Genomic DNA, 15,825 nt, shown 5'->3' on the forward strand with positions numbered 1-15,825 from the left:
CACAGCTTTAAATAACTTAAAAGAATAAGATACTTTATTTTAAAAATTCAAATATGCTTCAAATGAAAGCGGTCCCTTTATTAAACACCCACACAGTTCCAAACATTGTACAAAACATTAAAACACTTATTCATACTCTTTTAGAGCAAAATTGCCTGTTCTGCCGCGCTCATTTTTGCATGATGTTGACATCTGAGTTCCACTGTCATAAAGTGATCGGTTCTTCAGGACTGGCCCAAGAAACAAGTTTCTGACCCACAGAAGTATATCATGGAGGCAGAAGTCAACTGGTGAAGTCTCTGTCAACTGTTACACTTAATGTCCTCTTCCTGATTAAGAGAAAACGAAATATTAAGGGTACAGAAAAATAAATTTTTAATAACACTATTACCCAAAAAAGTTTAAAATCAGCATTAGTTCTTGTAAGGTTTATTACCCAACTTACTTTACCAAATTTAACTGTCACTTATATTACACTTTTTTGCTTTTCAAATTAAATATATAGCAAAATAAATTAGAAGTGGGTAAAAAAATTCAAAGGGAAAAGTGATATAAAATGAAGGTATACATTATGCTATGCAAAGAACACCATGGTGTTCTATATACTTGCTGGCAAACGGAAATAAAAATTAAAAATGGTAGGCAATACCATTTCTAGAAAGTCGGTCATTTTATGATTATTTTTCTCACTCACCTCTGAAACCACCACCCCCTCTTCCTCCTCTGAAACCTCCACCTCCACCTCTTCCTCCTCTAAAACCACCTAAAAACAAAGGAAACATTAATTAAATAACAGTAATCTACCATAATCTAATAAGTCCATCAATACAATTCTTGCAATTATAAATAGAGACTCACATATTTTATCTTGCAGAATTTTTTAAAAGATAGTTTTATTTTTTATAGTAATTTCCCAATACAGCAGCAGGTTAAAACCCTAGGTCACAATTTTTTAAACAAGTTTTCTCTTTTAATAAGTTAGAAATGCTTGTTACTTTGAAGTTCAATTTAGTCCTATTGTTAAATATATGAGTACCTCAACTTTTGCTTCTGGTAAATACTTTTTTTTTTATTGAAATAAGACTTTTTATCTTAAGAACAAAAGAACAAAAAGTAGCAGATATGAGTGGTTTGGCTCTGGGGATACTACCATAAATATAATGTTTAAGGTTAATTGAGCTGCATACAGACCATCACTGATGCTCACATGCTGAAGAGCCTTGAAATTAAGTTTTTAAAGCATTTTTCTATCATCCAACACAGTTGGCTTCCTATTGCAGTCTCTATTTTTATTTTGGAAGCTAACTTTGTAAAGAATGATAAAATACAAAAAGAAATTATAAAATAAGGAAACAAACATACTCCCAAATTACTGATATAAAAAAAAGGTTTTAAGAAAACAGACTGATAGACTTGTGAAAATTTTTTAAATGGTATACATGAGTCTGAATTCAGAATGGGAATGAGGGGATCTCCATTCATCAAATTCTCAAAGGGATGCTCCTCAAAAATATTTAAGAAAGAAATATGTTCATGTCTCTTAAGAGATTTCCTCCAAGCTATCCAGACCCAAAAAGGTACATTTGTGGAATGAAATGACAGCTGAGAGGCAAAAGTGAAAGCAGAATTCTCTCCCGCCTGATCCAGTATCAGAAGCTGTCCAACCCTAATTTGCAGCCCCTCTTCTTCACCACTTTGGCTCTGCCCATCATCCTGTCACTCACCCACCACACAAGTCACAGATCTAAGCACACCCAATGCTGCACCCACCCTCATCCCCCACCCTGCTCATCATCCAGCTGCCCATAATGATGAAAATACCCAAACTCTGGTGAAATATATATGTATATGTGTATATATATATATAAATACTGAAATCAAAGCAGTGAATTTATTGGTAGTAGTCTCTGACATGACATCATAAGATATGAGGTTTTTTTCTGAGCTGCCAATTATCTGATTAGGACAAATAATAAAGATATCACCTAACCTCACAAGGTTTTGCTAAATATTAAAAGAATATACTTGGATGTTAAAAGAATAAATGACCAGCTCCTGATATATAATCACCACTCAATGATGTTCTAAAAAACTAAAATTCAGTTAAGATAATCCTGGACTTTATAAAATGCTCATCAGAACATTAATAACCCAGAGAGATGAAATCCCTCAAAATAATACCTTTTTTCTTTTTCAGTAAGTTACTGAAACTAGGTATCATTACTGCGGCAATCAACCAAGATTTGAAAACAGCTTCACTAAAAAATTAAACATAAAGGAAGTTTGCCTATATACAGGATTAAATTGTACTACATAAGCTGGCTGAGACTTATTAAATGTCATTAGAAATTTTCCCCCATAGGTAACTTACCACCTCTACCACCTCGGCCACCTCCACCTCTTCCTCCTCCTCGACCACCCCTGCCACCGCCTCTTGGAGGTCCTTTCTCACCTGGAGGTCGAGGTAAAAACCTCTGCAATGGTAGCAGCTTATATGGGTCTATATAAAACTGGAAGTATAATAGAAACAATAAGCATGATGAGTTGGGGGGGTGGTACAGTACAATTATCAAGAACCTACATGCTAGACTCAACAGCCTGGGTTCAAATCCCAACCCTACTACTTACTACTGTGAAACCCTAGGCAAGGATTTAATTTCTTTGTGCCTCAGTTTTCTGATCTGTTAGATGAAGATAATAAGGAGCCTACTTCACATAGTCCTTGTGAGGATCAAGAGTAATGTATAAAAATAAAGCACTTAAACTCAGCATACAGTAAACATTAGATGAATAAAAATAAAAACCAAGACCAATTCAATCTCATTTCTCTTTAAAAATAGATAATGCCCTCCAAAAATTAACCACATTATCACTAACAGAACTGCCACAAGAAAAATGAAATTACTAAAAATGTAGCATTAAAATTCAAAATGAAGCACTGACATGCTGGGTATTTCAAGACTTTAATAAAAGATCAAATCAGTAACTATTTACTGAACAAAGTAATGGAAGATATGTAAAAATTAACCTCCCTCCTCCGTATTTGGGGTTAAAGAGGATATTCTTCAAGATAATGAAATATAATAGGTGTATTACACAATTTTACACAAAACACACATGCTTCAAATCTGTAATGTATTACTTGTAATAAGATGTTTAAATCCCTCTTTAGTATCACCCTACACTCTTTTGCCCTTCACAAATACATCCCTCAAAAACATTGTCTAGTTCTGCACTGTCCAATATGGCAGCCACTAGCCACAAGTGCCTATTTAAACTTAAATTAACCAACACTTAAAGTTCAGTTTCTGAGTCACACTAGCCACATTTCGGGTACCCAACAGCTACAAATGGCTAGTGGCTACTGCATTGGGCAGGGATTTCCACCATTAAGAAAATTCAACTGGACAGCATCAGTCTAGAGACTAAAATAATAACCTAGGCTGATAAGGAGGGAATGAACAGTAGATCTTAAAATAAGAAAGGAAGAATGTACAATTTCGCATCTACGATAAAAAACACTAAATAACAAATGCTCAAATAGTGATGTGAGAAAAGGCAGGCATCCAGATCAAATTCAAGTGGCTATTACAGACAAATCCTTTTCTCAGGTCACCAAATGAGAAGCCTGGCTCTCGGGACCACCTGCAGCAGTGCAGTTTCCCAGTGGGTACTTCTCAGGGTTTCTACAGCCAGTAGCCATACACTAGCAACCAGGCACTGTCCCCATCTCATCTACTATTCCAACCTGGCTTATGAGCCTACCACTCCATTGGCTCCATGATCTGTTGACCTCCAAGTTGTTAAATCCAATAAATACTTTGCATTTTGCCACTTGAGCACTTCTTGGAGACATTTTGTTCGCTTTACTTTGGTGACATCACTTTTATGAAACTCTCCCTGTTGGCCTCCTCCTTTACTGGCAATTACTGCTCAGTCTCCATTAACAGATATAAATAAATTTAAAGGTGCCCCAAAGCTCTGTTCCTCTCTCTCTCTCTTCCTAGACTATATCATACACTGTCTATCCAATGACAACTTCCCAAATCCATCTCTAATCCAGACTCTTCCTTTGAGTTCCTAACCAATGAATATCTCACAAACGCTTCAAACTCATTATGCCCGAAACTAAATTCATTATCTTCCCCTAATTTCTTTCTTCTCTACTGTTGCCCATTTTAGTGAACTGTGTGTGATACCATCCACAAGATGTTGAAATCAGACATCTGAAAAGATGGTGATACTTTTTACTTCAACTTCAATAGCTAATCAATTACCAAGACCTATCAATTCTACTTTCTGTACCTCTCATAAATCCAACAACTTTTTCTCCATTTCCACTGTTACTACCCTAGTCTAAAATATTTCTTCCAGGACTAAAGCAGCAGTCTCCGATGTGGTCCCTTCACATAGAGTTCTGATTTCTTTCCAGGTGCTCTTTTATTTTTTCAGTGCCCTCTTTTAAATATAAATTTAACCATATACATCCTTATATTTAAAAACAAAATTAAAGTCTAAATTCTTTTCATAACCTGAAAGCCTTAATAATCTATCCCCTGCCTACCTCTGTAACCATTAATTCACAACATTCCTCACTCCTCCTAAATGTTCTATGTCCAAGCTCTACCTCTGCCTATTTTAGATCCTTGAAGTGGCTTACTATCTGAGACTTGCCTACTTATAATGCACTTCCTCCTCCTCTTTGGCTAGTGCAGTGGTTCCCAAGTGCTAGCCTAAACTTATCAAAATCATCCAGTTTTCCTTTTTAAAACTGAATCTTTGTCCCTAGGACCCACTGGGTTTAGGAGTACATCCTAGAAATACATCCTCTAAAAAGCTCCCCCAGGTATTGTGCAACCAGGTTTGGGAGTCACTCGTAGTCAACTTGCAGGTCTCAGCTTCAAGCTCACATCCTCAGAAAGCCAATACACTAAACTTTGTCTCATTACTAAAATTGTCATAGCAGCCTATATTTCTCCTTTACAGCATATATTATGTTACTGAAGTATCTGTAAAATCATTTAATATCTGACTTCTCCCAGATAATATAAGCTTCATAATGTAAGTTATACTTAGAACACAAGCTTTCCAATGAGTTTTATATAAGCTAAAAAAATATACTCTAGCAGTTACAGAATTTGCTAATATGACCAAGGATTACTTTCTGAAAAATTGAATTTGATAAATTTGTTTAAAGATTGGTAAGTTCAATGTCTAAAGTACAGAACATCTCAGTTTAAGAGCTTCACTAGTGACATACTGAGGGAGTAACAAGTGCCCTATGTAAAACTGTCCTAATAACTACCTTAGGTCTTTTGCTTATAAAACCAAGGATCCTACGTATCAAAGGCTTGACTCACCTTCTGTAGTTTTTTAAAGGAAGATGCCTTCATGTTTTCTGACAATTTAACTGAAAAATACTATTAACTCTATTAAGGAATAAGCAATTAAGATTGAAGACGATAACCTTCTGAATTCATGTGCAATTTTAAAAACAACAAGTTTATAACATATGGAAGTATTTAGAAAAAGTAAGAAATGAGTTTCCAAGTAGGAATGAAGTTTTCACTTTTGTTTTAAAACTTCCAATTCCACCATATTACAGTGGCATCATCATATCCAAAGCAAAGTACCTCAACCCTGTGACACTTATCCAGATGGCAATCATTTCTAAAACCTTCCAAAAAGGAAGTCGCACGTATAGGGCCTACCTTCTCAATATATGCGGAAACACATTCTCCTCTCTTGATTTTCCCTTATGGTCCAATGTTAGTAATACTCTGTCCAATTTAATGAAGAAACAATTTTAATTTAATCAATACATGGCTCCAGAAAAGGCAAATAATAACCTTTCAATGAGATGGCTACATCTTCCAATTAAAAAGGATACAAAATCTCTAAGTTGTCCAAATATTTCATCCACTTTTCCAATCTGTTCTTTATTTTCTAAATAAACTGGAGCATTGAAATAAGGCACCTTATTTTCATCTGTGGTACATTTACAAACTATGTCATCTTCACAGGGGTGCAGGAACTCTCCCAATACTGAAAGAGGACAAGAAAATGTTACAATATAAAACAATTTCAAGTGATACTGACCAACCTCTTCTGGAAGCTTTCTCCTTGGCTACCTGCGATTTCATCGTATCTGTTCTCCTCTGAGGCAAAAAAAGCCTTCCTGGGTTGGTCCACAACATACTAGCTATGTGACCCAGGGTAAGGTTCTTGCCTTCCCTCTGCTTCAGTGTCCTCATCTTTAATGTAGGGGTAGTAACAGTACCGACACCTAACATCTAGTATTGTGAGGATTACATGCAATGATAAATGTCAAGTGCTTAGAAAGTACCTGGCACATTGAGAACTCAACCTATAAGTTATTTTATTATAATAACTATTAGTATGTGATTAAACTATGCTTCATTCTACTGTCTCTTCTTCGATCTCTTCATCCCTAACTCTAAGTCAGTCTCTGTTGATCTCCTGTCTTTTTTTCCCCGCTTCATAACTTCCCAGCACCACCTCTTCACCAATGACTTCAGTCTTTTCCAAGGAAGTCTAGAACCTCAAAATACTACCTTTATATCTAACTTATGGTTAACCTAAACAAAAATACTCGTCTTATTCCTACAAAACCAACTCTCCATGCCTATCACCCCAGCTCAAAATCTAGACCCTTTTATTCTTAGTATTAACCAAGTTCTAGTGACTTTGTCTCCATTAAATATCTCTCCTATCTAACACTTCTTTTCTTTCCTCATTTCCACCATGCTCTCAAAGTGTCACGCATGGACTATTATAGGCTAGGCTTGTAGGCTAGAATCTTTGACTCTAGCTGCTAACCTCTTTAAAGCATCTTGCATACCAATCCCACCTACTCTTTACATTAGACTCTGTTCATCCTTTTTCCTCTTTGATGTAGGCTTCTACTGTCAAATCTGTCTAACTTTCCATGACTTTCATCCTTCCTCACTGATAATTATTCCAAAACTGCTCTAATTAGGCCCTTTTCTTGACTTTTCCGCTGTAGTTTCCCTTCCAAGCAAAATTTTTTCCTCATTTCTCTTACTGCAATTGAAAGCATGGGCTTTGGAGTCAGAAAACATGACTTGTATCTCAAATATATCATTTAAGATCACTTATCACTTGATCCTAGCAAAGAAACTTAATTCTCAATTACAGTTTTCTTATCTGCGAAATAGGTACAATAGGAGTAAGCGCATATTATCTATTTAATGTGTTCCTTTCAATCAAAGTTCAATCTCCACCATGCATTCTAAGTGTCTTTCAGCTTTCTTGAACTGCCCCTTACATACTACAGCACAGCTATTATAAGTCAGTTTACAGACCCTCCGTAGACTTGACTCCCCAACCAAGCAGCAACCTCCGTATGACAGAGAGCTGCTAGACCTATCTTTCAGCAACTGGCTTCCAGTCAAACAAAAACTCACAACCTCGGTTCCTCGACCCCGCTCCACCTCCCCCGCCTCCGCCCCCCAAGTAGACCAAGCTTTGAAACCGACATACAAACTACTTGTTCTGGAGGTCCTTGGTCTTGGCCTTTGTTAAAGCCTCCGCGGCCACCCCCTCGTCCAAATCCTCCTCTGCCGCCGCCGCCGCCGCCTCTGAAATTACCGCCGCCACCGCCTCTGAAATTACCGCCGCCTCCACCTCGGAAGTGGTTGTTGCTGCCGCCGCGACCGAAGCCGCCACCTCGATTAAAGCCTCCACGACCTCCGCCTCGGAAAGACATGCTCGCTCCTACCTGGTGAGAAAAACAGTGCGTGCCTTTCGATCATTGTGGCCTCCTGGGTACAGCGCCGAACCCCTCTGAGCTTCGGTCGGAACACCATAAAAGGGGACATAATAATAATAGCAACCCTGCCACCTCACCCACGGCCAGGCCGCCAGTGACGAGCCCGAAGAGTGAGTGTCACCTCCCCATAGCCCTGTGAGCTCGGACCAAGCACTCACTAGCCGCGTCGCCCCCGGTTAGTATCTCCTCCCCCACCAGGCAGCAAGGTCCTCGGTCGCATTCCCTCCCGCCCTACGCTGGGTTCCGTGTCCAGCATTCTCAAATCTCCCAGCCCTCTCCCGCCACTCACCGGCGCCACGTGCACCTCAGTCCCGGGTACGCACACCCACCCGCCCGGTACTTCCGCCGCACGAGAGCCTCCTCGGCCACCGTACCGGCACAAAGCGGGGGGTGAGGAGGGGGGGACCGACTAAACAGTCGAATAACTGGGTTACAAAACCAGCCGGCCACCGGCAGAACCAGCAACGCTGTCACTTTTCCGAAACAACGTTCAGCGCTGTAGGAGTATCAATAAGATCTAATTTCAACCGCTAACGTAAGACAGTTACGTCTACTTGCCTACCGCGAGCAAAGGAAGTGACGTACAATAGCGGCGTCTTTTACCTTAGGGCGCTGCAGGAAGTGCCGCCGCGGGGTTGCCCTTGGAGATGGCTGGCGTCAGGGACCGCCTCTCTCCCAGCAGCCCGGCGGGGTCCTGGCAGGAGCGGATTGGCCGTGCGTTCTGGCTTCTCAGGTTGCACTGCGGTCCCGGCGCTCGTCAGTTGGTTGCCAGCTCCTGCAGCTGTTCCGCCCGAAGCTCTGAGGAGTTTCGAGCCGCGCGCTGGCGGGAGGTGGGTCTGGTTGCGTCGGAACTCAGTGGAAGAGAATGTCTGCGTTCTTTCGAGTCGCTTGTTTCTTCCGGATCGTTTGAAGTACGCGCAATTGTGGGCTGTCCTATGCTGTCGATTTGTCCTACGGTTTCACTAAAGGGAAAAAAAAATGCGTGCGTGCATATACTTTTAAAATACTATGTTATCTGACAGAAAGCTGATTATATATTTTTATCTTTCGTACCAGATAGTTTATTCTTCTGTCAAGTACGTTTTCAGCACCGATAGGCTGTACACTGTCGATACTACAAGCCCCTCTCCCCTTCTGTCTTTAAGCCTTTAGTATCTGACTTCCGCTAAAACTTTTCTCCCAAAAAAAGCTAGCCATCTCCCATTTATTAAATTTGGTTGGTCTCTTTTCACTCGAATCTTCTGAGACCTTACTTTAATATTTAACACAGTCAACCGCTTCTTTGAAAGAGGGTGGGGATTGGTACCTTTTTCAGAGGGTTATTTTCATATTGGAAGAACTTCGTAAACCTAACTGCGGAAATGCTAGGAATCACAATATGTCCTCTCACTAAAGTATAAGTTTCTTGAGAAAGCACCTAACAGTAATATAGAAAGGAAATTTGATCAATGAATTTTTATTCAGATTTGTCAAATGTACTTTAAATTCTATACATCATACAGAGGAAGAGTTATTCATAACTGCCCTGCTCTGTTTTGCTTTGTTGATGTTCAGTGTTTTCTCTCCCTTTGATACTCCACTGTTGTCTCCAACTCAATGTGATGAAACCACTGAATTTTTATGGGACTTTCGAGATTACATGGTGCCCCTTTATTTTACGTGTAAGGAATTGACATTCAGAGAAGCGAATTGACTTCCTCAGCTAGTTAGAAGGACAAACTAGAACCATAGATTCTCACAGTCCTCAGTCCTTTTCTGCACCACCACCCACAATCTCATTCCTTCCTCTTTCCAAGTTACTCATCATTCCAATTCCCTGTTTGTCCTCATGGTAGCATCATACTCTTGGTTTCCGAATCTGTGGACTGAAACCTTTGAGCACCCTCCTTCTCTACCATCATTGTCACCATCCCACCCAGCCTTGGTTGCAGTCTCTCTTATTTAAAGATATCAATTTCTATTCATTCATTCTAAAGTAGCTTTGTACTGTTGTTATAAGCCTCCTGTTGTCTCTGTCACACTTTCCTCTGTTATTCCTACCCTGAATCACCCAATATAATCTACAACTCGAAACTCCAGAAATAATTACAGAGAACTACAACATCCTCACATTCTGAGCATCTTTGTTGCCTCAAAATAAATGATTCTGGTCTTAACTTTTCTTCCATCTGTACTGCATATGATGACATACTGAACTTATTAAGTTTCCTCATACCAAAGCCATTCTCAGGACCCCAAGTAATTCCCCATTTCCTTTAGCAACAACTCTAAGATAAAATTTCTCCATTGATTAAACTTTCTATATAATTAATTTTATTTCACTCCAGCTATACACCATTTCTCCACCCCATCAGGCCAGCATCATGATCTTGCTTCTCTTTCTCTGCCATTGTAGAACACTTCCTTCTTGAAAAATCTCTATTTCCCACCCACTAGATCAGCCTTTTTCTATCTTTTTTACCCTGGAGGAACCATTGAAGTAATTTTTATGTCAGAAAATCCTGCATACAAATTTTATATATATGTGTATCACCATCTTGTTATGTTAACATGATCAGCAGTTTATAGACATGTAGACATAATAATCCAATGATAATTGTCTATGCTCTTTTTTTCAGCTGTGGTAAAATACACATAACATAAACTGTACCACATTATTAATTTTGAAGTGTATAGTTCAGTGGTTCACATTGTTGTACAACTCGGTGCTCTTTTGAGTACAGAATGGTGTTTTTCCATGAATCTGTTTATTTTTGTCCAACTTATTAGCCTACTGTATGTAGTTTCCCCCTTCTCACAAAGGATATCAATTCTTTTTTTTAAATTGAAGTATAGTTGTTATACAATATTATATAAGTTACAGGTGTACAATATAGTGATTCATAGCTTTAAAGGTTATATTCCATTTATAGTTATTATAATAGGATATCAATTCTGATGCAAAATAAGTGGGAGAAGAAACTTCAAATTTTCATTTAATTTAGTAGATTGCAATTTGATTTTAATGAATATTAATCTCTTCCTATATGTGTATGAAAGTATTATTTTTGAAACTAAAAAAAATGGTATTTACCTGCTTAGTATGAAATCTTTGCTTGTCTTTTGCTGTGTATATAGTCAATTCTGAGTTGATCTTGAGACTGGCATACACAGATTTCATTTTCAACTGAAATGAGATGATTTCTGTCACTGTTCTTCATGCTCATTCAGTAAGAAAAAGCTTGCTCACACAGGAAGTTGGAATGATAAAATGTTTATTACTTTTGTATGAATGGTAGGTTGCTTTCACAGAAATCCAGCACTTGTAGAAGGGCAAGTCAGTAAATTTCATCTTACATTTATAACCATAATCTCACAAACTCTTCCTGTTCTGCAATTCCTCCAGGTGGTTTGATCTCAACTTGAAATTTGCTCTCTCTCCAAGTACAAGCAGCAGCAGAAACATTTCGGCGATTCCTATTGCCATATGCTTTTTCCAAAGATTCAGTTTCCATTTAAAACTAAGAATCTTGTCACTTGATATAAATATTTTCTCCAGGCCCTCGTATTCCCACAGTTCACTTTTCAGCTCAAACATCCTGTTAACCAAAATCAATACTAGTTTCTCTCACTGTGTAACAAATTACCCCAACATTTAGTGGCTTGATACAATAAACATTATCTTGCATAATCTCTGTAAATCAGAAACTCAGGAGCAGCTTAGCTGGATGGTTCTGGCTCCAGGTCTCATGAGGTTGCAGTCATGATGTTGACAGGGGCTAGAGACATCTGAAAGCACAACTGAGGGTGGAGGATCAATTTCTGAGGTGGCTCACTCATGTGCCTAGCAAGCTAATACTCTCTGTTGCCAAGGACACTCAGTTCCTTGCCACGTGGGCCTCTTTACAGAGTACTTAAGCATTCTCACAACATGGCAGCTAGCTTCCTCCAGATCCAGTGATCTCTTAAGTCATAAGATTTTATGTATATGGCAGATTTATTTGGTCTTTTGTCCAGGTATTCACATAGTTTTTTAAATATTCTCAAGTAAACTGGCCTTTGACAAGTTTAATCATTTTTGTAGCATCATCCAGAATTCTTTTCATTTCAGCTCCAAAAGTTTCTAACACCAGCACCTCTCTAGGAGGAGAGCAGTGTGTTGTGAATACATCAGGATTTTCTCTTTTATGAGAGTGAACCCTCTCAGGGAACAATGCTCAGATCATTGACAGGGCACCATCAGTGCAGATGCCAACTCATTTCCTCCAAGATGTACCTTTTGTTTCCAATATGAAGACAAAACAGTAAATGTATCTTAGCCTTTGCTTGTTTGGGGCAGCATTTTATAGCAGAAAAATTTTCTCGAATTTCACCACAATTTACATATCGCACAGGTGCTATCCTAAGACATTTGTTGTTGAAATCTGTTGATTTATCAACCTGAATAAAAGTTGTTTTTTGGCTTATTATACAAAAATATCTTTAGCATCATGTAATATGTCATCAGTTATATCAATTTATTGAAATTTAAGAGTGAAACCTGTTTAGTTTCTCATATTATGTCTTGTTCTTACATTTTACTCTCTATAAATCTACATACTAGAATTGTGATGTTCTTACCAACTTTGGAACTTTTTTCCCTTTGTTAGTCAAAAGGTTCTGCCACTTAATAACTTACTTTTCTAAAAGGTGACTTTTTTAAAACAGATTTTTTACTCTGGGGTTCCAAAGGCCACTTGAAATTATTTGCTCCTTTACTGTGTTTTTTTGTTTGTTTGTTTGTTTGTTTTTGTCTTTTCAATTTTGCTGGAGCCATTGCTGCATTTTTAAGTTGTGATTCTTTTTTACTATCAGAATTGCCTAGAATTCTTTTTCATCGTTCACTCTGTCTTCAAAAATCACAGCATTGAACTCTTAAGTCATGTTTGTAAAACGGGTGCTAACAAAGTGTAAAACAAGCAAATTATGCAAGGAAATCACAAAAGAAAAATGAGATCTCTATAATACAATTCATTTTTTACGTACAAGCTCCATCCATGCATTACGTTTAGTTGATATGTCTCTTAAGTTTCTTTTATTCTGTATCAATTTCCTTTCCCTATTTTTTGTCATGGCATCTATTTGTTTTATCTTATAGAATTTCCCATCTTCTTGGTGGTATTAACCATGTTTCTCTATCCTCTGTGTTTTCTATAAACTGATAGTTGACTGGTAGTGAGAACTGGGGAATTGATGATGTTGAGATTCAATTTTTTTTTTTCAAGAACACTTCTTACACCATCACATGGGGAGGCATATGACATCTGTTGTTTCTTCTTGGCAACGTTAAGATGTTCAGTGGAATCGGTATGTCACCCTGATCCATCTGTTAGAAATTTCCCTGCCAGCTTTAAACCTGATGGTTTTAGCAGCTATTGATCCTCACCTGGATTCATCCACTCTTGAGGGGTTGCAAAATGGTGGTATGCTAATTTTATCATTACTTCAGCAGTTATTAGCTGAAATAAAGAATTTTTCTTCATTATTTTTAAATATTTATTTTTATTTAAATCCTTTGTTATTATTGTCCTTTTTAAGGCTTAAATTATTTCATCTTTGGCTTGTGAGAACTCCTTCAAGTTCGGTCCTATGTCTTTTAATATCACTTACTAGCCTCTGATAGCTTCCTTACTTTCTGATACAAAGTGCCTCTACCTGACATATCTTATACCTTTCATACTCCAGCCCTTTCTTTAAGGAGCCTTTTTTTTCTTTTAATAGGAGATGGTATGTAAAGAACACAATCTGGCACTAGGGGTGGTCATGACTTCTGTGCCTTATCAGTGGAGACAGGCAGTACTTACTTTTAGAAAGAAAAAAAAATTATGGTTCACTGTCAACATCCAATTCAAAGTTGAGACTAAAAGGTTTTTGCTTCTTTGAATTTAAACGTGTGCCTCTCCTACCCTGAAATTATGACATTAACATAATTACTTATTTACTTGCACCTATGTGTTGCAGCAAAGTGTGTTACAGCTCAGTGTTTCAGCTCAGTTGTGACAGAGACCTGGATCCGGGCGAGAGACCAAGCAGCACTTGGAGAGTTGGAGAACTCAGGTTTATTACACCGGCAGGCCCAGAGGAGTTAACACTCCAAGCTCTGGACCCCATCTGTAGGTTTACACAGGCTTTTATTGGCTACCAGTCTAGACTTTGCAACATTTTGTAACATCATATGCAAATAAGGTATAACAAAGGTGACTAATTAGGAACAAGCTTTGTAGAAATGGACCAATCAGGAGTGAGGGAAATGGACCAGTCAGGAGTGAGGGAAATGGACCAATCAGGAGTTAGCTCAGGGAACCAATAGAATCTTAGGGATAAGTTCCGCTTTCCTAGAAGTAAGACATTTCAGAGTTTAAAAAGTGAGATAATGCCTCAGGGCCAGGGAACCGAATGGTTCTTGCAGGAGGGTAGTGGCCCTGCCTGGGGGTCCTGCCATCTTTTTCATGGGGCTTCCCACCTCAGTGTACATATGTGTGTGTGTGTGTATAAAAATTTGTCAAATACATGTTAATGTTATTATTAAATAGACTGTTGAATCCCACTTAAGATTTTGTTCATATCAGTTTGCTCATGTTCCGTTTAGGATTTTTGCACCTATAATCATAAATGAGATTGGTCTTTATTTTTCTTTTTATTGTGCAGTACATACTGGTTGTGTTGATTCTGACTGCAGAGCCCTGTGTGGATGACTGTGTAGGAGAAGTTGGGGTGGGATGTGAAGCCTAGGGAGCTTGCTTATGGCTTGTTTTTTAAGTGCAGAGATTGCCTGAACCTCGTGAAGTTGCATGTGCCTAGAATGGTTCTTTGCCTCTCCTGCCCTAGTGTCCACTCCAGGGTCACTGGGTTAGTACATGCACTGCAGGGAGCCTTCTGTAGGCTTTATCCTGGAGCACACGCTGAAGTAAGTTTCCCCGAGAATGGAATGCTGGCTCAATTGTTTTGCCCTTTATTTAATTGATCACCTAGTCTATCGCTTCTATCATATTGCACTGTCTTTATTTTGTTGTCTCCCTTATTCTGGATATGTTTATTGTCACCTATATCAGTTTAACATTTCTTAAAACTCCTTTAAGTTTCGCAGTTAATCTCTTCCTCTCTATTGTCTATATTCCAGTAAATCTTCACTGTTTGTATCCTGTTGGTAGAATCCCTCTTTATTTTTTGATGATGCAATGGAATTATTTTTATATTTATTTTCACTGAAATTCTGAGGGAAGAGATAGAAACTATATAGAATGTCAGGCATTGTGACCCATCCATTACACTTTCTTTTTGTTAAGTACTGACAAATAGGAAAGTCATTTCCTTATATTGATTTTGTATCCAATCACTTTAATAAACTTTGACATTAGGGCTAGTGGTTTTTCAGTTATCCAAGTAGACAGTCATTTCACCTGCAAATAATGGCAGTTTTGTCTCTTCTACTTCAATATTTATAAATGTTTCATGTTTATTGCTTCCAATAATAACAACAGTATTGAAATATGGCATCCTTGGTTTTATTCCAGACTCCAGTAGGTTTGGCTCTAGTGTTTCAGCGTTGTATGTGGTGTTTACTATTGGTTTCTACCCTTTATCAGGTTAATGATATTTGTTCTTTCCTTAGATTGTTCATTTTTTAAGAATTAGGAATTGGCATTCAGCTCATATCAAATGCCTTTTCCATATCTTATGGTATAGTTATACAGATTCTCTTATTTAATCTATTATTTTAAATAATTAAAGATTTTAATATACTGAATTACATTAATAGATATCCTAATGTTGAACACCCCCGTATTTCTGAAATGGTCCCCACTTAATCATGATATGTTATTCTTTTACTATATTGTAGTTTATGACATATGGTTTGCTAATATTTTATTTAGGGTCATTGCATGTATATTAATAATCAGATTAATTAATAATTATTATTAAGATTAGCTTATATATTTCTTTCAGAGGCTCACTCAGTTTTAGATAAGTGTATCAGATTATTGCTAATAAGT

At 37.9% G+C, this 15,825-nt stretch overlaps 1 protein-coding gene across 3 annotated transcripts; it reads right to left on the minus strand.

Moving 5' to 3' along the window:
* Positions 1 to 12: 12 nt before the first annotated feature.
* GAR1 (GAR1 ribonucleoprotein) lies at positions 13 to 8,677 on the minus strand. Of its 3 annotated transcripts, none has more exons than XM_031467722.2 (7): positions 8,417 to 8,677; positions 7,525 to 7,762; positions 5,891 to 6,045; positions 5,361 to 5,420; positions 2,372 to 2,510; positions 695 to 763; positions 13 to 329 (listed from the first exon to the last, which is right to left on the minus strand). In XM_031467722.2, the coding sequence occupies exons 2-7, from the start codon at positions 7,748 to 7,750 to the stop codon at positions 316 to 318; spliced, it is 663 nt and encodes a 220-aa protein (XP_031323582.2). In that variant the 5' UTR covers positions 7,751 to 7,762; positions 8,417 to 8,677; the 3' UTR covers positions 13 to 315. The 3 variants fall into 3 exon arrangements, with proteins under 3 accessions (XP_031323582.2, XP_010979383.3, XP_031323585.2); XM_010981081.3 differs by lacking the exon at positions 8,417 to 8,677 and adding an exon at positions 8,103 to 8,386; XM_031467725.2 differs by lacking the exon at positions 8,417 to 8,677 and adding an exon at positions 7,972 to 8,087.
* Between the last annotated feature and the right edge of the window lie 7,148 nt (positions 8,678 to 15,825).

This window comes from Camelus dromedarius, chromosome 1, assembly GCF_036321535.1.
Source record: "Camelus dromedarius isolate mCamDro1 chromosome 1, mCamDro1.pat, whole genome shotgun sequence".
Classification (NCBI taxonomy): domain Eukaryota; kingdom Metazoa; phylum Chordata; class Mammalia; order Artiodactyla; family Camelidae; genus Camelus; species Camelus dromedarius.

Bases quoted from the DNA above. Each gene is read 5' to 3' on its own strand.
- GAR1 (XM_031467722.2), bottom strand. From the start codon at position 7,750: ATGTCTTTCCGAGGCGGAGGTCGTGGAGGCTTTAATCGAGGTGGCGGC. The intron at 6,046-7,524 runs GTATGTCGGTTT...GTCCTCTTTCAG, and splicing joins ACCTCCAGAACAAGTAGTTT to TATTGGGAGAGTTCCTGCAC. The intron at 2,511-5,360 runs GTGAGTCAAGCC...TTATACTTCCAG, and splicing joins CCTTTAAAAAACTACAGAAG to TTTTATATAGACCCATATAA.